This window comes from Amyelois transitella, chromosome 4 (genome assembly GCF_032362555.1).
Source record: "Amyelois transitella isolate CPQ chromosome 4, ilAmyTran1.1, whole genome shotgun sequence".
NCBI classification, from domain to species: Eukaryota; Metazoa; Arthropoda; class Insecta; order Lepidoptera; family Pyralidae; genus Amyelois; species Amyelois transitella.
The window spans coordinates 8,111,006-8,137,721 of NC_083507.1; the positions used below are offsets into that span (position 1 = coordinate 8,111,006).

Below are 26,716 nucleotides of genomic sequence, written 5' to 3' on the forward strand. Positions count from 1 at the left end.
TTCCTTTTTAACGTTAAACAGTTAAGGGTTATCGATACCGGTAACGTTATATGAGTATAACAGTAAATGACGCCAAAAATGTAGTTACCCAGCAAAACAGTACTTTGTAACAGCACAATGCGACCATGAAACCAACGCTAAAAAAAAATAATTTAATTCCTATCAACTCGGCTGACTTTGATAGATGTCAATTTGACTTAAATTGACATCGACATTGACAGTATTCATGTTTGTGAATTGGATTCGGTTGGACTGGATTAACCTGTTTATATTTATTTTACGACAATTGATAACGAAACATGATGACGTGTGCTTCGCCGTAAGTGAAAGTAACTTATTTGTAGTAGGAGCAATACGCGTAGACCTTCAGTATCGGCGATACATTCGAACACTTGCAGTATATCGCGGGTCGCGGTTTAGTTCACTCGAGTTCACGTTACGCTCTTCTCTGGTTACAATGTGTGGAATATTTGCATACATCAATCACTTAACGCCAAAAACCCGGCGTGAAATATTGGAACTATTGGTTAATGGATTGAAACGATTGGAATACCGCGGGTACGACTCTGCGGGCGTCGCCATCGATGCGGCCGACCAGAAAGACATAGCTGTTGTGAAACGCAGCGGGAAAGTGGCCGCGCTCGAAGAGTTGCTGCAGGAGCGCAGCGTGGAGCTGTCCATTGAAGACTGTGTGGATTCGCACTGCGGCATCGCTCACACGCGCTGGGCTACCCACGGCGAGCCGAGCGCCGTCAACTCGCATCCGCAACGCTCAGGAGAAGACAATTCTTTTGTTGTCATTCACAATGGAATTATAACTAACTACAAAGAAGTCAAAACTTTCCTGGAAAATAAGGGATATACTTTTGAATCTCAGACTGACACTGAAGCCATCGCAAAGTTGATTCACCATATTTACAATCAACATAAGGATTATAATTTCCAGGAGTTAGCTGAACAGGTAATCCAACAACTAGAAGGTGCTTTTGCTTTGTGCTTTAAATCCCGTCATTTCCCTAATGAGTGTGTGGCCACCCGCCGTGGGAGCCCCTTGCTGGTGGGCATCAAAACGCGTCGACGACTGTCTAGCGATCATGTACCCATTATGTACACAAATAACAAAGGAACTCGTGGAGTGGTACCTTCAGTACCCCGTGTTAATAGCCATGCACACTTCCAGCCAGAGGAGGAAAGAGATGTTGAATATTTCTTTGCATCTGATGCCTCAGCTGTTATTGAACACACAAACAGAGTGCTTTACTTTGAAGATGATGATGTCGCCCATATTAAGGATGGTGTTCTAAGTATTCACCGTCTCTCAAGCAGTAGCAATGATCCTCATGAACGTGAAATATTTACTTTGAAACTGGAACTGCAGCAGATTATGAAGGGGAACTATGATTACTTCATGCAAAAGGAAATTTTTGAACAACCAGAGTCCATTGTAAACACCATGCGTGGTCGCCTCAACTTTGCTAATGGCACTGTGACTTTGGGTGGTATTAAAGATTATATCCCAGAAATCAAAAGATGCAGAAGATTAATGTTGATTGGTTGTGGTACCAGCTACCACAGTGCCGTTGCTACTCGGCAGTTATTAGAAGAATTAACTGAACTTCCGGTTATGGTGGAACTTGCTTCTGATTTTTTGGATAGAAATACTCCAGTCTTTCGTGATGATGTTTGCTTTTTCATCTCACAATCTGGAGAAACTGCTGATACCCTCATGGCACTCCGCTACTGCAAGCGTCACGGTGCACTCATTGTTGGTATAACCAACACAGTAGGCAGCTCCATTTGTCGAGAATCACACTGCGGCGTTCACATCAATGCTGGCCCCGAAATTGGTGTCGCATCTACAAAGGCTTACACTTCACAATTTGTATCTCTTGTCATGTTTGCTCTTGTTATAAGTGAAGATCGTATTTCTCTTCAAAAACGACGGGCTGATATTATTGCGGGCCTTCATGAGTTAGATAGCAAAATTCGTCAGGTATTAGCCCTAGACACTGAAGTCAAAGCTCTCGCGCAAGATTTGTACCGTCAGCGATCATTGCTTATTATGGGTCGTGGCTATAACTTTGCTACATGCCTGGAAGGGGCACTCAAAGTGAAGGAACTGACATATATGCACAGTGAAGGAATAATGGCTGGAGAATTAAAACACGGACCTCTCGCTCTCATTGACGATTCTATGCCGGTAATGATGATAGTGATGCGCGACCCGGTTTATACGAAGTGTATGAACGCCCTGCAGCAGGTAACTGCGCGCCAAGGCCGCCCCATCGTCGTATGCGAAGAAGGCGACACAGAAACAATGAGTCTAGCGTCCCGATGCCTCCAAGTGCCAAAAACCGTGGATTGTTTACAAGGAGTGCTCACAGTCATCCCCATGCAACTGCTTGCCTACCACATTGCCGTACTGCGAGACTGCAATGTTGACTGTCCTCGCAATCTTGCTAAATCTGTTACAGTAGAATAGTGATTATAATGTTGTACCTGAGGTACATTTATGCGCGATCTCTGAAACTGCACAAAAAAAGTGCATTTTATCTAATTACTAGATAGATTTGATATATTTTAAGGAATTTGATTGTAAAATATCCTTTCAAAACCTGTCCTGGGATTTTTCGTAAACGTATTTTGTGTTATGTTACTTTATTTAGAAAGCAATTATTTTCATAATTTAATAGTACAGCTAATTAATTCGTCAATCTCAATTCCATCATAAAGCCATACCGCTGAACGTGGCCTTTCAGTCTTTTCCAGACTGTTCACTCTGTCTACCCCGCAAGGGGTATAGACGTGACTATATGTATGTAATTTTTTATGATCTTATGTTAATTACCAACGTGTCCAAGGCTTTTTGTTTTCTTTTTTCAGTAAGTATGTACCTATTTGACAAAATTTCATATAGTAACGCGATCGCAGCGTATAAATTAATGCTATATTACGGTATACCGTTATTGCTTGTTATTACGTACCCATTCACATTCCTACGAAACCAACTCTATTGCTTACATTCCACTTTTGTCTTCTTATTTAGTTTTTAATGTCGTCATTTAAGAGATTTTTTTTTCAATTGCGTGTAGCTTTTATTTACATTATTCGTTCTATAAAATGCAGAAAGTTTTATCTGTCACACAGAAATGTCTTCATTGAACATGTAGATACGACTTTTATGACAGTCGGTTGTTAGTAAATTATACAGGAACTTACGTAATGAATGCTAATATCCAGATAGAAGGTAGGGTATCCGTAACAAAACAACAAATAGAAATCAGTAGTTTTGTGTATGTTATGTACCGTTGTTTTTTTTTAGTTTATTCAATATATATATACATACTGTTGAATATAGAATTCAGCAGCAATTCTACGCAAGAAGTTAATTCGAGATTCCTGGTGGGTTTTTTCTAAATAGTAGACAGCAGTCCTACTACACCAATGTTTAAAAGACTTAAACATAGCCTACCAGTATGTACTATATGTTAAAACAAGTCGATCACAGAAGCTCACATATTAATTGTGTATGCAAAACGCGCAGGTAGATTTTTTTTTTATTTCATTTAATTTTAATAAAACAAAACAAATGGATTATGTGATTTTGTTTTGTTTTATTCAGATAATTAACTGATATTATGTTATAAGTAATGAATAGAATAAATAGAAGGACCCAATAGATTTATATATGTTACAAAGTAATATTTTTCTTTCGTTTCAACAGCCAAACAGTTATGTAAATATATGCCAGAAATGTTATATAATCATATTTTAGGTGTGAATTAAAAAGATAACTATGAGATTGATAAACGTCATATTTTTATTAAATTGTAAATATAGGTAACACATAAAACATTTATATCTTTTAGTGGTTATCCAAACTAGAAAGGTAGACATGGGCGGGGCATCTCCAATGGATGGTTTTTTCTACTCTTAGCGTATTCCAAATCCGCATCTTTTGGCTCCAATGCTCAAGTTGCTCTAAAAGCAGAATGTTATAACGACCGCGAAAGATTTTTTAAAATTTTATAATCGGTTGCCTGCCTGACTAAATTTTTTATGCTCCATCAAGATGAATTATTATTCTAGCTTAGATCGCAAAATACGTATATTTTATCTATTATAATACACATTCGAATACATAATATATTTACTGTTTTAAATTATTTTATCAGCTAAATTGTATATTTTATGTTGGAAGTATAAATAATATAACAATCATATTTGTAGAAGTCTTAAAATACGCACAATGCACATTGCTTTAAGTTTATGGGTCAAACAATTTTAATAAACGCAAAAAAACTTAATAGGTATAAACATATAAATCAGAATAGTTATTTCGGTTTTTATGGATAGAATGATAAATGCCTATTTTGGAGAAAGATTACTAATAGTAATCGTAGGTACCTAACCTACCTATGATTAGTTAATGATTACATTATTTGACGAATTGTTATCAACTATATCGTAGTCTAGCCGACGACGTAGGTAAATTGATTTTTAATAAATAGATGTTTTTTTTTTGCTTATTATTTTGATATGTTTCTAAATTTTTTTTAATTATAAAATTGTTTCCATTGTGCAATATTGACATTGTTCTAAAAAACCCAAGGTTTTACTAGTCAAAATAAAATAAAAATATCTTGGGGACCTCCTTTTGGTAACAAAGGTACCAAATAAAAATGTGTCTTGAAAGTTTCTCTTAGTAGGTTAGGTATCTACCTATCGTTTCATGGTGTTGTTGATTGAAACAATCAGATTTCAGATTGTACCTTATACCTATTTCTGCTTTCGAATTTTAAATAAGTTAAGGTTTCTTTTAATTTTTTTTACTCCTAAAAAAGTTATCTTGTCTTGAAAAAAACCATATGCATTATTTCGGATAACGTAGCTATCTTACTATACGTAGTTAAGTATTTCGAATTGCGTTTAAAATTGATAAAATGAAAACAATAATTAACTTTGTATTTAGATGTAAATTTTATATTATATTTGCAGTTGAATATTGTATTTTGAAATAAATGTTTTATTGTAAAGAATGCATGCGTTTGTTTTTTGCTAATTTTAATACTCCTTAATAATACCCTAGCATTTAGAATTTATAGAATACTTACTGAGTTTATGTCTAATTTGCAATAAGTCAGCTGTTTATTAGCTGAACAAAGTTAAATTTTTAACCGGAAAAAGGAGGGGGTTCTCAATTCGACCGCTTTATTTTTATCTTGTTGCGGCATATCTCAGGTATTATAATCCGATAAGATTTTTTTTTTTCAATTCAAAAGAGTAGAATGCCCATATAGTCCCATGTATTCACCATCCTCATATGTCCCATAACACCTCAAAAATCAACAGCTTAGTTTATATGTAAGCAATGTTGTATACCTATGGCAAAGGCCTCTTCTCACAAAGAGAAAGGGTGAAAATTTTACGCATTTATATAGTGCTTATGTACTATAAGTGACTAGCAAAAACTGCTACAGTCAGCAGCGTACATATAGTCACGTCCATATCCCCTGCGGGCTAGACAGAGCCAACAGAATGAACTAGTTAGAAAAAATGTTATTAGAAGATACATCCCAACAAACATTTAGGCGACGATTAGAGCTTATTTTGTTACTTAGTGGGCTACAAAGGCATTACAGTAGCAACACTTATGACTATTGGCGATAAAGTGGCGTACCAAGTAACGTATATCACTTCTACTTATAATACAGAGTTACAAGCGCGACAATTAGACGAGCTTAAAGGTTATGGATGTATTATGGCAAATCTTAACACTGTTGTACATGCACAGCATTTTGTGTTATAGCTTTAAGTGAATCTTAGAACTCTAAGATCTAAATAAGAATAAGAATTAGCTACTACCTCCAAAAGTGCTATGCAGGTGATAATAAACTCTTTACAAGAACCTAAAGTTGCACAATAGCGTTAATAAGCGCTACCAGCCTTACAATAGTGTTTATTTAATCTTATATAGAACCAAATGCTTGAAGTTATACAAAACTCTCTTGCATTACCTTAAGTCAAATAGGAGTATAATTTTTCGCTATAACAGATCCTATAGCGTTTATTGTTACTTTTTTGTGACTAAAGGTAAAGTAATAGCGCTTAAGGTCACTACTGTATTTCTTATATTGACTACTTGTTTTTAACAATGGCGTCGCAACCAAAATAAACAAAAATTGTTGTAAATACGTGGAAAAGTTTTCAGTAAATAGACAACATACATCGGGCGCTCGAATTATTTGCCAATAAATATGTAACATATTCACAGTGTACTTCCCTTCGCAGCAAAAATATGCTTCCTTTGTCACCATACAATATCACTTTTTTTTGTTTAATATAAAAATCATTAGTCGTAAACTTATAGCCATTGAAAATAAAATTATTTATTATTAGATCACAAAATTAGTTTAATTATCTTGAATAGCGTTCAGACCGTTACAAAACACCTATTTACCTCCCTTTTAGCGCTTGAAAATATAATTAACGCCTTTGTATCTCTACTGTACCGCTTAAGGAGTCAGTTGACGCTTATTTACCCCTCTTGTATCGCTAAGAGATCCTGTTACCGCTATAATAACTTTCTTATAGCACTAATTGTACCTCTTAGCCAATTACCATAACTCTTGTATACCGTCATTATACAACCTTAAGTAATATAAAAATTGTGCCCAATTCGGGGGTAAAGTAGGGTTAGAGCGCGCTCTAACACTAATTTGTTACACCCATAAACCACTTTAGAATCTAGTTAGCGCTTTTATAGACTTATTATAAATCTTACTTTAGCGCCTAATGTTACTTGGGATACCTATACCTACTTTAATACTATAATGATTACGTGATAAGTTATATACTTAAACAAAGCAAGTGAAGTGTCTAATTTTATGAACAGCATAATCTACGTCTCATAGATTAGTTGAGAGATCAAAGAGATTCTCGATAGTCAATCGCAACTTAGCTTCACTTATCGTTAGATTGATACCTGATATACCTTACAGTTGATAAGATTGCTTATTTAACAAAATATTACGTTGAATAGGAATGTTGAATAATTCGACAAGGTAATAAAAGAACTTCTTATTACATTGTGGCGACATCACTTATGTCACACACCAACTCAATCATAGCGAAGAAAAAGACGCGCTCAGCCATCAACGAAGTAACTCGCGATTACAAAGATTTCACGGATTGGAGCATAAATACACACTCCGACTCAACATCATCGGAGCCGCGGTTCCCCAGGCATCACACCTAGCCTGGTGGAAGATCTGCCTTTTGGTGGCGGTCGAGCTGAATCATCGCCCCCGCTACAACATCAATGACCTTTCATTGTGACGGCGGAAACGAACAGAAATAAAAGGTTCATTGAAAATAATGATTGACGTAGATTGAGCTCGCCTGAAAACTGAAAAAAACCGACATTAAAAACACGGTGAAGCTGTCATCCGAATAAGTCTCAATAAATTTATTATAGGTAGGTAGGTATTTATAAAATTGCTGTGATGTGATTGTCATTCTAAGCTATGTTAATAAAATGATATCCTAGTTTTGACATCGTAAATTTTCTACATTCACCTGTCAATCAAATTTTGCAATAGATACTGAGTACGAGTAGGTCTTTGAAAGGTTGAATTTCGCAAGGTTAAATTAAACAGTTAGCCACATGGAGACGCAATTATTACCTATACTACATATAGAGTTGATACGAGTAAGAGTACTCGTCAGGTAAGGGTGCTTAAGGGTCGTGAGTTCCTTTTCTGTGGCCCACTGCACCTAAGATATTTATAAACTTCATGTTACAGAGATTGAAAAGACCCTTTTTTTCTTTCTTTGATTTTACCCAGTCACTCTGAATATTCTGCGCCATTTGGTTCCGTCATTTATATCGGGTAGGTATAATCGACTTGATATTTTAAGGTATTTTTAAAAGTTTTTTATGTCGTCATCTCAGGCAGCAACTTTATGGAGATTAAGCCAAAGTCAGTACTAGCTAAAGTTTAACAGGCACTAAAAAAATGCGAAGTGACCGAGTTCCATCGCAGGCAAATATTTTTGTGCCGTTTTCACAGGGTAGGTATGCCCTTGTTTGTATCGGACTTATTGCTGTCTATCGGACCCACAACACATCCTCGTTACTGGAGTTTAAGTAACATATTAAAATACATTACTGTGGTTTAAGTATTCCTTTATAGCTATGATTTTGAAACCCGAGTGTAGGTGATCCGCCACGGTGCCTTTACTACAGGACTGAGAGCTCCACCACAGATAAAGTGATGTGACGCGACATGACGCTTTGTCTTCATCGCGACCGCCAAGTGGGTCGGCTGTTGTGAAACAGAGGAGAGAGGTGTTGTAGTGGCCACACGCAAAACTACTCAAACGGCATGTTTGTGAAGGTATCAAAAGTGTCATTTTTAAAATTACCTAATGTATTAAGTATATATATTTTCAAAATGCCACAGTATTTGCAGATAGGTAGGTATTATGGGCAATAACATTAACCAGAAGTATGAATTCCTGAAATTCCTCTTTTTAGGCGACAGGCTAGTAGCCTGTCACTATTTGAATCTTAGTTCTATCATTAAGCCAAACAACTGTGGGCTCTATCTTCCCCGCAAGGAATATAAACGTTATTATATGTAGGTATGTATGTATGAATTCCTTCCGAGAATCACAGTAAGGTAGGTAGTCTCTCGACAATACATTTACCGCATTCCTTGTAAAGGTTTCCGTAATATTAATTAGGTATGTACCTGCCTATATACTTACTTTCAAGTTGTGCCATGTAACTTGTGGCGCCCAACCACTAAAATTACAAGTGACTTTTTGCGACATCAAATGTTCGCAAATGTTAGTTGCATTGCACATTTCTTGCAACATCAGACTTTCAAGCGCCTAGCTGTTGTGTGAGTGTGAGATTTTCTCGTCCCCTTTCCTATGTCAGTAGGTATTGTTCGTGCTTTTTTCATATTGCAATCGTTTGTATCTACAAGTTTCAGATTTCTAGCTTGAGAAACGGTTTCAATTTAGGTAACGAGTTCTTTAATAATAATAATATATTATATTTATATATATATATATATATATATATATATATATATTTTTATTGGTAAACGAAGAAGTAATATTATTAAGCTGAAGAGTTTGTTTGTTTGAAAGCGCTAATATCAGGAACTACTGGTTCGAATTAAAAAATTCTTTATGTGTAGACCATTTATCGAGGAAGGCTTTAGGCTATTTATCACGCTGCAACTATTAGAAGCGAAATAATCATGGAAAGTGAGAAAAAACGGGTCAAATTATTCCTCCTTGAGGGCTTCATTGATGCCCAAAATAACTATTCCACGCGGACAAAGTCGCGGGCACAGCTAGTTAGCTTATACAATTCCTTGATTGGACTGGTCATATACAAGAAGAGAATCATTTGGAGAGAAGAATAGGTAAATGTGCATGGGACATGCACATTTTTAGGTTGAATTATAAGATTCCCAATGAAAACGGCCTGCTAACTTTGACTTGTATGCAAGCGCTATTGATAATTATACTAAACACAACAAAATAAAATACTGCAATGTAAATGAGGATAATACCTATTGCTGGTTCAATGTGCAGTTCCTTTTATTTTATTCTACTACCATTGTTGATATGTGGTAACATCATGAATGAAGAAGATTATTTACCTATATACTTAAGTAGGTTCAATTTGCTTCTTACACTTATCTGCCGAAAGGTTGGAGATAGCAGGTAATCCCAAATCTGTGATTTTGTAGTGCCTGTCAATTGTGGACAATGTTGATATTGATAAATATTGATCGATTGTTATTAATTTTATCCCTTCCAAGAAACGTCATCCGATTCGCCGGAGTCTACAAAGCCGCGAATGATCAAATTACAAAATCTAGTGTAAAAAGGTGTCTGCCTTAAGACAAAAACGAATAAAATCGCTATATTGTTGTAAGGAAAATTAATCACCTGCAGTTCAGTGGCCTGTGCTCGACCTGGGTATGGCGCGGCGTTGGCGGCGAAATTCCACATTCTCTCCAACGCGAACGGAATACTAAGTGTTTGCCAAGTTAGTGCAGTAGGAATGTTTCCTTCCATGGTCATTTTTATGTAATTAAATGTATGCACTAGCTACAACATGCAAGAACTCCCCGTGATCTTTCATAACAGAAAATTAAACAATAAGTAGATATACGGCTAAGTAGGTATACCTATAAGTTTGTTACATTTCCGTAAAGCACGGGAGAATAAGCAAAGAGTAGGTACCTCCCCGTGCTGACACGGAGACGCTTTAAACTCGGGATTCTTTTATGCAATGGGCTAGGAACATATCAATATATTTTAATTTCAATTCCATCCAGTTGAATGTATAGCCTTTGAGTCTTTATATAAATTAACAAGACACTTGGCTTTGGCTAGCCAGAGCTTTTATTATAGAGTTCATAAATAAGATTCCTATAAAGGGAATGTTTGCGGAGCACCCGCTCATGGTTGCAGCAATTGCAGCTAGCCTTGAGCCCACTTCCTGTCAGCGCCTGCGCTCGCTGTGGCTTTAGTGAAGGGGACACGTTCGCCTGTCAGCCTTTGTTCCAGCGAAATGTTGCAAAACTGGTCTTTGACCTTTACGTTCGAAATAAATATAATTAAACTATATAATATACTTAGAACTACAGCTAAAAAATAAAAAGACAAAGAAAATTCCCCTTTTGTTTATAGATCACACTTGAATTTGTTACTGTAGCAGTTGAAAGCTTATGTCGATTAACTTGCGTTGGCGCACGTGGGCTATAAAAATCCACGATTTTTATTTGTAAATTGACGTGTGTGAAAACGCTGCAGTGTAATTTGTTCCACCGCTTTTTATACATATGCGCTTAGGAAGCGATAGTAGATGTAATTACATTTATGTGAAGTCGATAAGTGATACCTTGTATCCAATTTTGAAACGGCAATCCGCTGCTTTTTTTTTTGTTAGATATACATACCTAACGAACTTCTTTCTGAAACTGAGCAAGTCTTGATATCCCACAATACCATGATCCCTACCACAAGGCATAGGAAGGTGGATCAGATGGGTACACAACCCACTGGTCCACCTCCCAGTACTTAGTTTAAAACAACGAAGTATGCCTGAAAAATCAATTAGGTCTCTGGAAATTCTCTGTAGCGCCCCTGAACCGTTGGTTACGTGAATATATGTAAGGTACATTCGAGGAGTAAGTAGGTATCAACAACTGGCTACTGCGACCGGTTTGCGCATCTGCTGTGCTGAGATTGAAAGTTCATCTTTTGATATTTGAACAACCTGTTTGACCAGCCATTGACCGTCCCAAAATTTACTTCATGCAGGTAGTCCTTTTGCGTACTGTAACTGGAGTTTGTCGTTTATTACTTGTGTCGACATTTATAACAATAAACCTAAGAAATTTTACACAAAGATTTCAATGGATAAGCGAGAAACTATTAAATTGCTACTAACTATCATAGTAATTTTCGTGTAGATAGTACCTGACTACTCATTAATATATATTTTGAGCATAGTGGATTACATTTATCATATCGGGATCAACAAATTAATTTCTATCTCTGATAAAACGTAAAAGTAATACCTAGTGGTAGATAGGTCTTGTCACTTTTTTAGTCTTACCATATGCGTGGTTATTCCCCTTGGTGGTAGGTATGAATTACAGAAATCTACGTTGGTATGTTCCTGATATTTTTCCGAAAAAAATATTCTGATCTGCGGTATGAGTTGTAACTTTTACCCGCAGCTTGCCCGCGCGAATTTAACATCACGTACAAGCGTAAATTTAGCGCCACTTACATCCACGTTTAGCGACATCTGCAATAGAATTCACAGGGTTTTCGATGGTTTTTCGCAACTCCCACACTATATATATATATACTCGTATAGTGTGGGAGTTGCGAAAAACCCTATATATGTATATATATATCTCCTATATATACATATATCTATACTCCAGACTCTTTAATTATACTTATATACCTACCTATGCAAGATTTCAGGATTCAGTCGATAACGTGTAAAGAAGTTACAAACTTACATACATGGCATACGTTACAGGCAAATTGTACCTATAATTCCCTGTTTAAAAAATGTCATTGTTTTAAAAAATCCCGATAGCAAATTGACGACTCGTTCAGATATAAAAATTTCAATTTATTGTTTAGAGCGACTATCACACAATACAAAAATTATTAACTAGGTAGGTACCTATTTTTGTATTCTGTGGTGATCATTATAAATTGGATTTTATTTTAGCAGTCCGATTAACTACCAAGGTTAGCGATCATCAAGGCCACCTACACTCTCGAGATAGCTGCCCGAAATAAGGAGGCGGTACTGATGCGGAACCATTGATGGAGATAAAACAAACCAAAACATCCGAGGCCCCTGTTTCTCGTCTCCGATCTTCCTTCGCCAAGATCGGAGTGGAAACCGATGAGGGACAGGACCCCTACCTCCGGCTTGCCTTAACCGGCCGTTTAGAGTGGAGTCGCGAGAGCTATACGCTCGAAGGATGGAAGTGTAGGTAAAATGTCATAACGCCGGGGGTGACTGACAGGATCGCCACGACTTCACGCCCCGCAGTCTCACCTTTCGACATCCTTAGCCACCCACGCCGATGTTGCCCCTTTGTTGCTAATAATGGTGACTGATTTAAGGGGCCCATTTAGTGAGTGGCGAGTCACCACCTGCCACATAATAGTCACGTATTCATATTCTTCTCAAGCAATAGCCCATTTTAAATCCATCCGTCAACTCCATAACCCATCATTCTTTTTCTTATTTTGTAATAGCTCCACCTCCTGCCAAGACCTGTTCATGAACATATCGTCTATTGATATTTCCGGGAACGGGTTTTGGCAGGAGAACAACCAACTTCTCCAAAGGGCCACTATGAGTTGGATTTATATCCCCACGCCAGCCTCTCAAAAATCCGGGGTGTATAGGCCCGTGAAATCTAAGAGCAGAAACATAATTATAATAAATATATACGAGACAAATTACACAGATTGAATTAGCCTCGAAGTAAGTTCGAGACTTGTGTTACGACATACTAACTCAACGATACTATATTTTATAATAAATAGTTATATAGATAAACATCCAAAACCCAGGCCAATCAGAAAAAGTTCTTTTCTCATCATGCCCAGGCCGGGATTCGATTCCGGGACCTCCGGTGTCACAGACAAGCATACTACATCTGTGCCAAAAAAGCCGTCACGTTTTATCCCAAAATATATAGACAAAATAGTCTTGAATATCTATTCAATTCAATCTGAAAGGTCACGTTCAGCTGTAGCATGCAAAGTAACTGAAGGAAATAGAATAGAAAAGCGTTGACAAGATATATGTTTTAACGACCAAAGCTCAAATCAAAAAAATATATCGATAGGTAGGGCGGCCTTTTTTTCTATTAAATACTATCTCAAACTCAAAATATTTATAGCATAACGGAGTAGACATGTGGATGGAAATACATTTAACAGTATCAACCAACGGTTTGCCCTTTTAGGCATGCAATTTTTTTTATTATTGGTAATAGATTATCAATAATAAAAAAAAACTTATGAAAATAGACATAAAAAAAATTCAAACATAACATTAATCAAAATATTCAACCAAATTATTTAACATTATTTAACAAGTGCCGTGTGCTTTTGAAATGGTTATGTGATTATGAAATTATCCAAGATATTTTGTGCATAAGTATTCATTTTCTGTCATACAGCTAATATGTCGAATTGATGAATCTGCCTAATCGACGAATTTGTCGAGTAGCGAATCTGCCTAATTACGAATCTGTCCAATCCAGAATCTGTCGTACACCGAACAAAGGATAATATTAAATAAAAAAACCTTTAATAATAAATATGTAAATATCCAAACACCGGTCAAGAACCGGTTTTATCGGTTTATTTTTCACCGGTGAAAAACCGTTGATTCTTTCACTTCTCCAGTGCAAACCTATCTAACTAGGGATGGCGATTCGCTCCGACAAAGGTCGATTCGAATGGTGACCGGATGTATCGATTCACAAAAAAAATCGAGTTCTAAAAGATCAATTTCTAAAAAATCTATACTTTTTCAAGTTTGCATTTATAATCTTTACTAATATTATAAAGCTGAAGAGTTTGTTTGTTTGAACGCGCTATTCTCAGGAACTACTGGTTCGAATTGAAAAATTCGTTTTGCGATAAATAGACCATTTATCGAGGAAGGCTTTAGGCTATTTAACATCACGCTGCAACTTTTAGGAGCAAAGAAATAATAGAATATGTGAAAAAAACGGGGAAAATTATTCATCCTTGAGTAGACTTGACGAAGTCGCGGGCACAGCTAGTGTATCTGTAACATCAGTGTAATCCATTTTATGAAAAACAAGATAGATAACTTAATGACTGACCTCTCACCAGTAAAATCAGTTTTTTAGTTCATTCAAAAATAGCACCTTTATTAGGTACCTTATCAAAGTTATAGAGCCTTGACATAGACATGACAAACAAAGAGAACAATCAACTTTTTTTTCAGTTTTTGAGTAATTTACCCTGTTATTGGCAACACCGTAATATTACTGATACATTAAACGATTCAACCAATTGTTAATGTTTTTATGGATTTTACCAAAACAAAAACAATGTAATGATGATTTTAAAGGGTGAAATATCAATTCTCAGGATTGATTCAGTACTATATATTGATATAAAAAATCGATCGTATGGCTTGAAAAACGATTATTAGATTAATCGATCTCAGGTCGCCATCCCTATCTCTTATTCTCTCAGAAAAAAAATAGGTAATTGGTAGATTTCTCTCACTCATTTCTTTTGGTTGCGAGTTGCTTATACCTAGTTTGTTCAAGTAGTTATTACTTATTTTTGTCACAATGTGTGCTAAATCAAACAAATATAATGAAGATTTATTTGATTATATTCGAGTAAGTGAAGACGAGGATGATTCCAATGCCGTGGAAATCCCATGTGAAATGGACGGCACCTTGTTGTTGTCTACACTCGTTGCTCAGTTTCCTGGAGCGTGTGGTTTAAAATATCGACATCCTGAAAGCAAATGTATACGTGGCATTCGTCTAAGCGATGGCAAACTTCATCCACCTAGTGAAGTAGGATGGAGTAAGCATCTATATATTTGTGTGTTTCCCAAAGAAAATAAACGTAAAATGGAGGACGTCTCGCCAGAAAACTCCGCAGCAAAAACAAAACGATTGGAGAAAAAACTTACTTGTTCAGACCTAATATGCCTAGGTCTACCTTGGAAATCAACCGAAGATTCAATAAAACAATATTTTGAGAAATTTGGTGAAGTAGTAATGGTGCAATTAAAAAAAGATAAGAATGGATCATTCAAAGGGTTCGGCTTTATTCGTTTCGCAACTTACGCCTCGCAGATGAGAGCACTAGCACAGCGACATAATATTGATGGCCGATGGGTAGATGTCCGGATCCCCAACTCAAAAGAAGGTGTAGTACCTCAGATGCCCTGTAAAGTATTTGTGGGTAGGTGCACTGAAGATATGACTGCTGATGATCTTCGTGAATATTTCTCTAAATTTGGAGAGGTAACTGACGTTTTTGTACCTCGGCCATTCCGTGCTTTCGGATTTGTAACTTTCTTGGATCCTGAAGTTGCACAGAGTCTCTGTGGTGAAGACCATGTTATCAAAGGAGCATCAGTGTCTGTGTCTAGTGCTGCACCAAAAATCAAGAGTAAATCTAATCAAAACTGGAAGGATGACTCTTATGGCAGTAACAACTGGGAAGGCAATAGGTCTGGTTCTAGTTCAGGACCTAACAACAATGGTGGAAACAGTAACATTGATTCACTTAATATGCAAAATTTAGGTATCAATCCCAATGGTGGTCCCCCTGCTAATTTCAATTTGCCAATAAGTCTTGTTGCTGCTGCTCTGAATCAAGCTGGTTGGGGTGGGTTCTTGGGAGGCCCTGGAAACTCTGGCCCCAACAATTGGCAAGGAGGACCTCCACAGGGCAGTGGTGGAAATTCTGGTAAAAATTGGAATGGCAACCAGAACTGGGGTCAGAATGGTCCACCTCCCTCTTGGAATCAAGGAAGCGGAAGTGGTCAGGGTTGGAATGGTGGGAAAAATGGTAACTGGAACCAAGGAAATTGGTCCAATAGTAATCAAGGGCCTGGCTGGAATCCAAACGGAAGTAGTTCTGGGTCCAGCAGTGGATGGAACAACAAGTCACAAACATGAGGTGAGCTGTCTTCAAGAAGTCTTGACAGGAATGTTTGCCAGAAAACATTAGAAATAGTTATATTTGGAATGTATAAGGATCTAAAGTTAAAATGTAAGAAGTATGATTTGTCATGTAAGGGGTCATTCAAACATCTTGTTTTGTTCAGTAGGGAATAGGTAGGTACTCAGCTTATTTTTATCTCAAAAACAAAATGTTTGGGAAATCCAATTTAAGTTTTACTCTTTGATTCAACTAATTTACTTTATTATTTAGTACCTACCTGCTTGATATATTCCCACATGAATTCCTATGCAAACAGGAAAACTTAGTGAATAAATAAAACTGTGGGCTTTGTAACTATATTCCATACATTAAGATATAAAAAATAGTTTTAATTTATGTTTATAATTTATTTCAGAAATTTAAACAGCTGTTTAAATATGACTTTTATCTAGACTTATAATATGATACCTATTTATTTTGCCATAGAGATTAATTTGGTAATGGTTTACATAATGTACTTTCAAAATTTTTTGAGAGTTGAATAAAGAATGTGTGAATGATGCCCTAGAAGGACATGTGGTAAAAATATCACAGCAAGTAATTGTATCTCCAAATTTGTTTGTACCTACCTAATGAACTCCCATAGAGGGTGACTAAAGCAGTGTGTATAGTTTGTGATTGGTGTGTCAATGGTTTTAGTTAATAAAAAGTATGTACTGAGATGGATGTTTTTATTTGGTTTATGGGTGGTTTATTACTGGATTGAAGTATGGTAGCCAAGCTGAGCTATTACTTATAATATATAAAAACTGCAAATGTTAAGGGAATCTAATAGGAATTTTGGATGTGAATGTATTTCTTATGAAGGAAATCAATTTAAATTAAGAAACAGGAAGGATGCTTTATGGGAAACGGTGTGTGTCTCATGGAACATGATTGCGGTGTCAAAACTCTATGATAAACAATGATATAAAGTAAGCTGGGACTTTTGCAAGTGGATTATACCTGAGGCTGAGCTGCAAATCGTGAGTGAGTCCAGTGTATTGTCAAGTGTGATGTTACAAGTCCTTATTGAGTGGAAACTGCTTCACAGCATGTTATTACATTTTGTGCAGTTGAAATGGCGAAATTGTCAAGAATGTGTAAAATAAGGTGTGTATTCAAAGTAATCTCGGTATAATTATATCCTTAGACAATTCTTTATGAATATTATCTTCTATTTCTGAATATTATTTAATTTAGTTTGTTTTATTGCATTTTCATTTTTGAATATGTTGATAATTTAAAAATTTGCAGGAAATTTTTGGAGAAACTGAATTGAATTCAGTTCGAATTTTCTACATTGAAAAGGGACAATCAGAATCATATATAGTTATGATTATCATAGTCCAACAGACAAGGGGAAATGTATTGTAAGTAACTCCTACTAAAACACAGAACAGTATCAAAGCCCACACCACCATCACCATTCTCATGGCCTTTTCTCTTTCTTTAGGGGTCCACATACTAACTGGAGTAGACGTGTAAAGCGGGCTACACACGCCAACTTCAGGGACAATCTAGGACGTAGGAGTGGGGATGACGTTGATGAGTGATGTTTGTAGGCAAGCAGTGCGGCAGCAGCGCGAGACCACCCTTGCTCTCTATTGCAAGCGACTATTGTCTGGCGTTCATGGCTGCTAACCAGTGTAATCTTACCCAGTTTGGATAGCATTAGATTGCATTAGGTGAAAGTGCTTATTATACCCTTAGCCTTTACGACATCGACACCACACAGCACAAGATAGCAGAAATTTTAACTTTTTGTCTGGTTAATCTAATATTCTGGTAAATGACCGATTGGCCAGATCAAAGGAGACATGGTACATACACATGTATGTATGTATGTCACATAGACAGATACTTCCCAGGATGACTAACATCGTTCCTATATGCTTATTATAGAATTTCTTAAGGGTGAAGTCGCGCGCAAATGCAGTAACCAACCCTCTGTCTGAAGCAAACACATGGGGCTGTTATATTTTTTAAATAAAATAATTTTTATAACATTATGGTGTATCATTTATTCTATTTTCATGCTGTGGCTGTTTACCCGGTCGTATCCTCCAGACCTTTGTCCTTCGATGGACTATCGACGGACAATCCCAAAGTATGTAAATAAAGTAATTACTAAAAGCGACTCCAGTTTGATCTCAGTTTTGTGCCACTTAAGATGTCTACAAGAAAGATGGAAATTGTAGAATTCCTGAAGGTTTATTAGAGCAAAGCACTTAATTAGCAGAACTCGAAGATCATTCCAATTTAAACGCCCAAAGTAACAATTTTAGGACGAAAAACAAGGTCAAAAATAATGTTAATTTATAAAGCAGTCTACACGTAAGTACATGGGTTTTTATTCTGAAATATTTTACAACGAAAATAGGTATAAAGATTAAATACAGTCAAAAAGAATAGGTGTCATTCAATAGTAATTTCAATGCTTAGGTACTCGAATATGCAACACTAATTATTAAATTAAAGATTATGTAGTTGAAATTGCTATCTGCATTTGTTTTACAAATGCTAATTGTAATTGACATAAAATTTTTCATTTACCAAAATTAGGCAAACGATTTTTTTGGATAAGAATGAGTTCAAGAGCACCATATCATATATAGCATTATCAGTTACATTCCAAATTGTTACATCACAAGATCATCACATGTTATGAGATCCATGGCAATATCATTCAAATGACTGAACCATGAAGTACCTACCTATTACTATTTGGGTAAAATATATACACCTATTATTTACATATATTTCGTATAGTACTAATAGTAACTATAACAATACATAGGTACTTATTCCACACGTGTATCAACATTAAACAATCAAACTTTACAGAAAAAACGCTTTCGCTGTATAGACTAGTTCGCTTGATAAGTAGTTATAATAATTAGTGTGATGTAAAACCTCAAATGCCTAAACGCACTGTGCGTTTCCTACGAGCATAAGCTTTAGGTATCCATATGTGAGAGATAGTTTTAGAAAGTTCCTATTGGTTCCGAAAAGTTCTTAACATTCTACGCCATTGAACTCTGCCCAAAGTTATTGAAAATTTAAGAGTCACTTCTTCCAGCTTCAGCAGTTTCAGAAACCGGAGATCAATGTTATTGGAAATACATAATATTTTAACATCAAGAAGTTCTAAGTCGGTCATCTGATGGAGCTTGAATACGTTTTCACTCTCAGTAATCATTCTACGTTTAACATTTTAGACATTATATTTAAGATAAATTTCTATTACAACTTTTTACCCAGTACAATCTAGAGATTCAAGACTAATTCAAGATTATATCAATTGAGCGCATTGAAACAGATGTCTCGATAAGTCTACATTCAAATAGGTAAATATTTATAGATATAAATAGAGCTATTTTTAATTATTATCAAATCCATCAACTCTATTTAAATTTGTACACATATAGAAAAATTTTCCTTGTGCGCTGTCCGGCTGAAGAATGCAGGCCTGAGTCTGCTAAATTTTGCGAGCAAAATGATGCGAAAAACTGGCGAAACTGACTATCGAGGTCCACCTTTCATTTATATAGAGGTTCAACCTCATAAACTCGCTCACATAAGTAGTTTATCTCTAGTTCGTGGTGTGATGGTATGAACCGATGTGGCGCGGCTTACTCTACTGTTGAAGTATATAAGATTTTTGGAAATGTTAGTAATGATTTAGTCAGAAACCAATATGGCACATGACATACCTAAATTGATGTAGTGGGCGGCTGGTAATGCTGATCCTTTATACAATAAATTAAAACCGAAGGGAGTTCGTAATTTACGTACAAAAATAAGCCCTAACTAACCATCACTAACCGTATACCAACAAAATATTGATGAATGATGATATTTATATGGATGTTATAATAAGTAAATAATAAGATTTAAATACTATATAAAACTTCGGTTAGTTAATCAGGGATTAGAGAAATGGTCTTCGCAAATTGTTCGAATAAATTTCAACTTTCAGGCTTATTACATTATTATTCTCTGATAGAAAAAGGCCATCGAATAAATTACAGTTGAATTTTGTGGACTAAAGTAACGAAGTCACAAACAAAATAACATTTGCGTGACGTCAGTCTCTTGGTAGTTTTTTTCTCAGATAAATATCAACCTTTTAATTATTAGGCAATCATCTTAGAATGTAATAACATTGATAGCTTTTGTTTAATTAACAAGATGAAGTCAATTTTATCACATATTGCTACAAATAATGGCCGTAAAATCATTTGTTACGGAATAAAGTCTTTTACACGTTACAATTACATACTAAAGTAAATATGTACAATGTAACAGAATATGAATAATGAACGATACATTTGACAAAGGCAAGATTAATCTCAATCTTCACACATATATTTGTATTTATTAGCTGTCATATGATTTAATACAACATTTACACTGTAATATTATATATGAATGGGTTTCCCACGCAATTAATGAATCACCTGATTGACTCGATTTGGACTAAATAATGCAATAGACGAATACTGAGACCGTTTATGCTATATACCTAGTTGACGATTTCTTCCATGCCAAAATTATACTTTTAATTTCTTAGCGGGCCTGAGGGCGTAGCTGAGAGTCACTTGGCGCTTGACGGGCGCACGCCGAAGATGCCTTCTGCTGTTCCACTCCGCATCTATTTTACGCGCTATTTCAAGATCATTCTTCTCTTGTTCTATTAATTTTTCAATCCTAAGTTGCTCATTCACTATATTCTTTAGATCACAATTTTTCAATGGACTAGACAAGTTTTTTACGGCTAAATTTATCTTATTGTTATTTATAGTCTCGGGAATTGGCGATGGACACTCAAATTCTTTTTTGGCATTTGATTTTTTGGAATCACTTCTCAAATATGGCCTTCGCTCTGAAGCTACTTTCCTTTCTTTTAATTTTGCTTTTTTAGGCGTGGTTTCATTTTCATCTTTAGACATACTTCCCATAGACCTAGTTCGTCGCAAGTTTCGCTTCAAATTCTTTTCTGGTTTTTGTTTCATGATGCCGTCTGTTTGAAGTCCCGTAGGTTTGCTTCTGTTTGGAGCACATCTTTTAACGGGTAGTATTGGTGCAGTCTGAGAATTAATGACTCCATGTTTCTTGACCCTTTGTCGAGTATTCGTTTCACATTTAATATGGTTCTGAAATTACATTTGAAAACAAACTGATTAATTTTTTAGTAAAAAGTATTTCATCTATACTATTATTATTAGGATAATCATCTGAAATACTGAAACGATCATGATAATTCTTTCATCATTAAAAGGTACATAATCTGCGGGTGTTATAGGCTATATAAACCACGAGGCAAGCTGCAAGTTTAAAATAATAGAAGAAATAGAAGCTAACTTAATTAGTTTATAATAAAAAATATATATTATATAGGCAGTCAAAACTGCAATAGTCTGTGTATCACAAATGCAAAACACATAAGTTGCAGAACATAAGTTATTGTAAAATCAATGATTTACCTTATTAAAAGTATAACCATTTAGTAGTACTACAAACGCAGAAGGGAGGTTTTTTGCTATGGATAGATGTCGAAGTCGGCATAGTCCCTCTAAATACTGGTCTTGAGTCGGAGCTGTGACATAACCAGGAAAGGAAGACTCTTGCTCTGCTCGCACACTAGGTATTCTTAATGGCAAACCTTTTCCTACAGTAAAGCTGAGAAAGAAATAAAAATTTACTATAGGTGGAAAGTTAGAAAAGGATATGTGAATGTGTGTTTGTTACTCTTTCACGCAGTGACTTTACTACTGAACTGATTTTGATAAAATTTAGTATACAGATAGAATATAACCTGAAAAAACATATTGGGTTTTTATTTTGAAATTCCTAGTAACTAGTGAGAATATATTTGGACAGTTGTTTGTGTCTACTTAAATAATTAGTCCTTTTTAAATATGTGGCATTTTTAGGAAATTATCACTACTAAACATAGAATCACTTTACCAACCATAAGTCCACAATAAGCTTAATGTCCTTTGTTTAATAAAACAATATAAATATAAACAAGATAGATATTTTTTTAATTCTCTCCTTGAAAAATAAAACTATGTTTATCTTAGTAAATTCATAAATGGAACTAACCCAGTTGGTGTTGTTGCTTCTATTGGTTTGAAGTAACATAACTCTTGCCTCATGGAGTCCACACTTCCTGTTTCTATACTCCTATTTTCGATAGATTTTTGTTGGAGTATTCCTGACTGAGGCAAGGGAAGAGATACTAATAATGACTGTGGTGCATTAGACTTTGTGTTTGTTTTATCCTGGTGTTCATCTTCTTTACTGTTTAACACTTCTGGCTCCACTTTCTGATAAAATAAATAAAAATCTCTTACTCTCAATAACGCAATCACAATGACATCTCTTTGTGCCCTTTGACATTTCCTCAAAGCTTTGATGTACCTATGCTAAATAAATCTAACTGAGTTGAAATTAGGGTAGGGTAAAACATAATGTCTTTATTCAGTAAACAAGCCACACACATACATATATTTTTTTATACACAAATACAGTGTATATTTTTGGTGTGTGTCTTACCTTTTCTTCAATACTATCCCCATTTTCTTTATTCCAAATATTAGACTTGTATTCCATTTTCTTATTGAGAAAATTTTTGAGTGATTTGCCATAACTTGGAATCAATTCAGGGGATCCACCGTTGTTACATTGTACTGAAGGTTCTTTAGGAGTAGAATTGTCTGTACTTGTATTATCATCGGTTAAAAGTGGACTACTGAAACACCAATAGGACTTTTAAATAAACACCGTTTTCTAAATAAATAGATTTAATCTGATTTTATCCTGCTTTCCTCAATATAAATTGAATGAATTAAATGATAAACACTATAATTACTGCAATATTAAATTGCTATAAGTTGGTGAAGAAATATATTTCTCCATAGACCTGAATCTTAGAAGTTTAATAATAAAATATATAATATTATGTTATGAATTTTTAAAATGTATAGTTGTATTGGTACATATCCTATATCACAATCTTGAATGTTCTTTGGAGCAAGCGCAATAACACTATTTTATTAAGTGCTCACATAAAACGAAGCAGTAATAACAAAAAAACCTGTCTCTATACACTACAGTTGAACTTTAACTTACTCTTTAACTATTGTCGCCTTGACTTTGGAAAGGTAGCCATCGATCTTTGTTGCTTTGAGTCGGGGTTTGGTCACAGATCTCAGACTCTGTTTTCTTGAAGATGTTCTTTCTCGAACTGCAGTCGCAGGTGTACTAATATTTTGTTCATGTTGCATTTCCTGAGCTAAAAGTTCATCTCTTTTAACTGCTTCTAAATACTTTCTATGAGCTTCTTCCTCTTCTTCTTGAATTTTTCTACAAAGTCCATCATTTAAATGTAAACATTAAATAAACTCACAAATAAAATCCTACTACAATAATATTATAAATGTGAAATGTGTGTAAGATGTGTTTAATATCTACTTGAAGGATTTGGATGAAATTTGGAACACAAGTAGAATATAATAAAGCACTTTTCTTTATCTCAAAAGTCACGGCAGAAAAGCCAGCTAGTTAAAGACAGTTCTTGAAGCTGAAAATATGTCAATAGAATAGAATATACATATAATAGATTTATTTCCAAAATTGGATACAAGGTATCACTTATTAACGTCACGTGGAAAATATATCAAATCTTTATTTTACTTTTGACATTACAATATGTAAAACCGCCTCCTGCCTGCGCCCAGTTCGCCGGCGGCGGTGTATGGGGGAGGTCGGATGTGTCCTCTTTCATACTTTTTGCGAAGCCTCTTTGCGAAGCATGACGCAAAGGTTTGCATTGCTGTCCACAACCTCTCTCTGTTGACCATCTGTCTCATAACAGCTGACAGAGAGAGGTTATCCACCACAACCAAGAAAAACTCTGTCTTGATCCCAGGCTGGGCAAATGTTCAAGGTGTGCTGGCTGTCCTCATCAGCACATCCGTCACAGCGGTGGCAAATAGCAGATGGCATTCAACCAAACAGGCACTGATACCATCCCAATCAATGGTTGAGTTGAGTGAAAAATATTAATGAAAAATTGAGAAAATGGTGAATTACAAATCATATGACAACCATTGTGGGAATCAATTGTTTGAGAACATTTATATTTTTCTTTTTCTTATAAATTTGAAGCATAAGTGATAAAGTAGGTAAATATTGGCAGTGCAACAGATATTTTACTCACTTAATCAATAATTCTGTTTGTTGTAAATGTTTCTGTTCAAGCTCCAGTCTTTCTGCTCTCAACCTCCTTAACTCATTTTCATATTCTAATCTGATTTCACCTGGTGCACTAATCTGTGGTGCAGGTGGTAGCTCTGAAATATTTTTATAAGGTTAAAAGTATAAAACAAAAAGAAGCTGGTCATGATAAGAAATTATACATATTGCTAGCTTCTGCCCATGGATCCACCCACATCAAAAATACCCTATATCTGGCTCCATACTCCATACTACTTGTATGCAAAATTTAATGAAATTGATTTAGTGGTTTTGATGTGAAAGACAGACAAACATACTTTTACATATATTATAAGGACTGTACCGAGAAGGCTCTTTAACTGTTTATTATTTTAAATAAGGAAACATTTTTTTTTAATGATTTGACAGTTAAAAAAAATGGGAGCAGTGCCTTGTATATGTGAGATGGACTAGGAATATCTTGTCCAATTACATACATAATAGTTTTTCAGATATCCTTTGTTATTCCTATTAGTTGTCATATCTTTTGGTTTCAGTACTTCGGTTGATGTCAAATTAATTATTTAAAACTAAGTTTACTGCTGCTTCCAAAGCATTAGTACAGAAGAATTGGTAACAAACTGCATTGCCGAAATTTCTTCAATAACTCAATTTCACAATTATCCAAAATTAGAATAGAAATATGGACGAGAGAATATATTTACAATAAATTAGTAATACACAGTACACATACATAAATCAATTCTTTATCCCTAATGGGGTAGATAGAGCCAATAGTCCTGAAAAGACTCAAAGGCCATGTTCAGCTGTAGGGCCTAATGATAGAACTGAGAAATATTAGTATGGATAATAAATATCCTACTTTTCAATGAATTGATTGATTGCAGTCAAAACAATAATCAATTGACAGCTGAGTTAAAACAGCTGTTGGGAAGCTTTTTAAAAATGTAGTTGTAGATAAAGTGACTTTTCCTCAGAGTAGTAAAAGTAAATGTGGTTTATTTCTGGCAAATTATTAAATTACTTTATAATAAACAAAATCATTCATAAACAGTAAATGGGCAGCATTTCCATTTTTACCTTCAGGCAAATGAATGTCTTCTCCTTTAGTCTTGATGTCAATTTCCCTTGAAAACTTAAATTTAATGAAATTCCAAAGATCAACATTCACCAAATTCTTTTGTTTTGTTGCGGTTCGAAGCCAAGATCCAATTCGTAAGCGGCAGAGAGGACAACATAAAGCATTATTTTCTACGCTACCATTAAAACATCTTAAACAGAAGTCATGATAACATGGCAATGTTACAGGTTCCACTAGAATAGAATGGCAAATCGAACAGAACACGTCTTTAAGCTCCAATTTTTCCAATTTTAGCAATTTATTTTCAATTTTAGACAGCCGCTGCCGCTTCTTTGACTTGGCCGCCATTTTTGAAGTTTGATTTATCTGTTCTACTTTGTCTATGGTTTTATACAAATGTATAGAAGGATGCAATAGATAGTAGACTTTCCACAGACTCTATTGTATTGGTAATTTATAGTTTTTAAGTTTGATTTTATTTCGGTCTTTCTTTCAGCGCTAATATAAAGACTAACTTTTAAGCAGGGCTTCGCTGCTGTGAAGTTTTTTTTAGTTTAGTCGTGTAAACATATAAAAAAATAAATCTTTTGTCTTTATTATTTATGTGGATAGGGATAGGAAGCTTAAGCAGCGTGTCAAGGTTAAGAAACGTGAGTCAACTTAGACCAGCCCCCGCAGTATGGCACGCACGTGCAACGTCGTTTTTATCGCGATCCGGGTTCGATTTCTTTTCGATTTCACGTTATAATAGAAAGTAAAACTAGTTCGTCGATATAAACGGTATATATAAACGGCGTCGCGTCGTACGTGCTATAAAACGGGAGTTGAAAATGCGTATGTCTATCCTGCTTAATGAATCATTAGTAAAATCTCTTCAAAATCAGTGAAGTTGATGTTACTCCCAAAGGTCACCAAACAAAATCTTAAAGGTTAAGTATAAAGAGTGACGAAAACACATAAGACAAGCGCCCTACTCTCCTACTCTCATGACACGCACCCCTTGTACGTTGTTGTGTGAATAATCCACATATAAATTTATTCCCATTCAGTCTTTTCAAGACTGTTGGCTCTGTCTGCCCCGCAAGGGATATAGAC

The 26,716-nt window shown here is 35.4% G+C and overlaps 3 protein-coding genes across 6 annotated transcripts; 2 read left to right on the forward strand and 1 right to left on the reverse strand.

Moving 5' to 3' along the window:
* Window positions 1-269: 269 nt before the first annotated feature.
* On the forward strand, window positions 270-5,039 carry LOC106136998 (glutamine--fructose-6-phosphate aminotransferase [isomerizing] 1). The gene has a single exon (XM_013337723.2). The coding sequence runs from the start codon at window positions 458-460 to the stop codon at window positions 2,480-2,482; it is 2,025 nt and encodes a 674-aa protein (XP_013193177.1). The 5' UTR covers window positions 270-457; the 3' UTR covers window positions 2,483-5,039.
* A 9,749-nt stretch (window positions 5,040-14,788) lies between these two features.
* On the forward strand, window positions 14,789-18,302 carry LOC106136976 (TAR DNA-binding protein 43-like). 2 transcript variants are annotated; one of them, XM_060954279.1, is made up of 3 exons: window positions 14,789-17,406; window positions 17,551-17,666; window positions 17,750-18,302. In XM_060954279.1, exon 1 carries the CDS (start codon window positions 14,919-14,921, stop codon window positions 16,266-16,268), a length of 1,350 nt encoding a protein of 449 aa, XP_060810262.1. In that variant the 5' UTR covers window positions 14,789-14,918; the 3' UTR covers window positions 16,269-17,406; window positions 17,551-17,666; window positions 17,750-18,302. The 2 variants fall into 2 exon arrangements, with proteins under 2 accessions (XP_060810262.1, XP_060810263.1); XM_060954280.1 differs by having other exon boundaries at window positions 14,789-16,269.
* A 323-nt stretch (window positions 18,303-18,625) lies between these two features.
* LOC106136975 (uncharacterized) lies at window positions 18,626-25,975 on the reverse strand. 3 transcript variants are annotated; one of them, XM_060954277.1, is made up of 7 exons: window positions 25,621-25,975; window positions 24,524-24,656; window positions 23,434-23,667; window positions 22,858-23,050; window positions 22,405-22,628; window positions 21,783-21,978; window positions 18,626-21,452 (listed from the first exon to the last, which is right to left on the reverse strand). In XM_060954277.1, exons 1-7 carry the CDS (start codon window positions 25,967-25,969, stop codon window positions 20,850-20,852), a joined length of 1,932 nt encoding a protein of 643 aa, XP_060810260.1. In that variant the 5' UTR covers window positions 25,970-25,975; the 3' UTR covers window positions 18,626-20,849. The 3 variants fall into 3 exon arrangements, with proteins under 3 accessions (XP_060810260.1, XP_060810259.1, XP_060810261.1); XM_060954276.1 differs by having other exon boundaries at window positions 22,858-23,053; XM_060954278.1 differs by having other exon boundaries at window positions 22,858-23,053; window positions 25,712-25,910.
* Window positions 25,976-26,716: the final 741 nt, after the last annotated feature.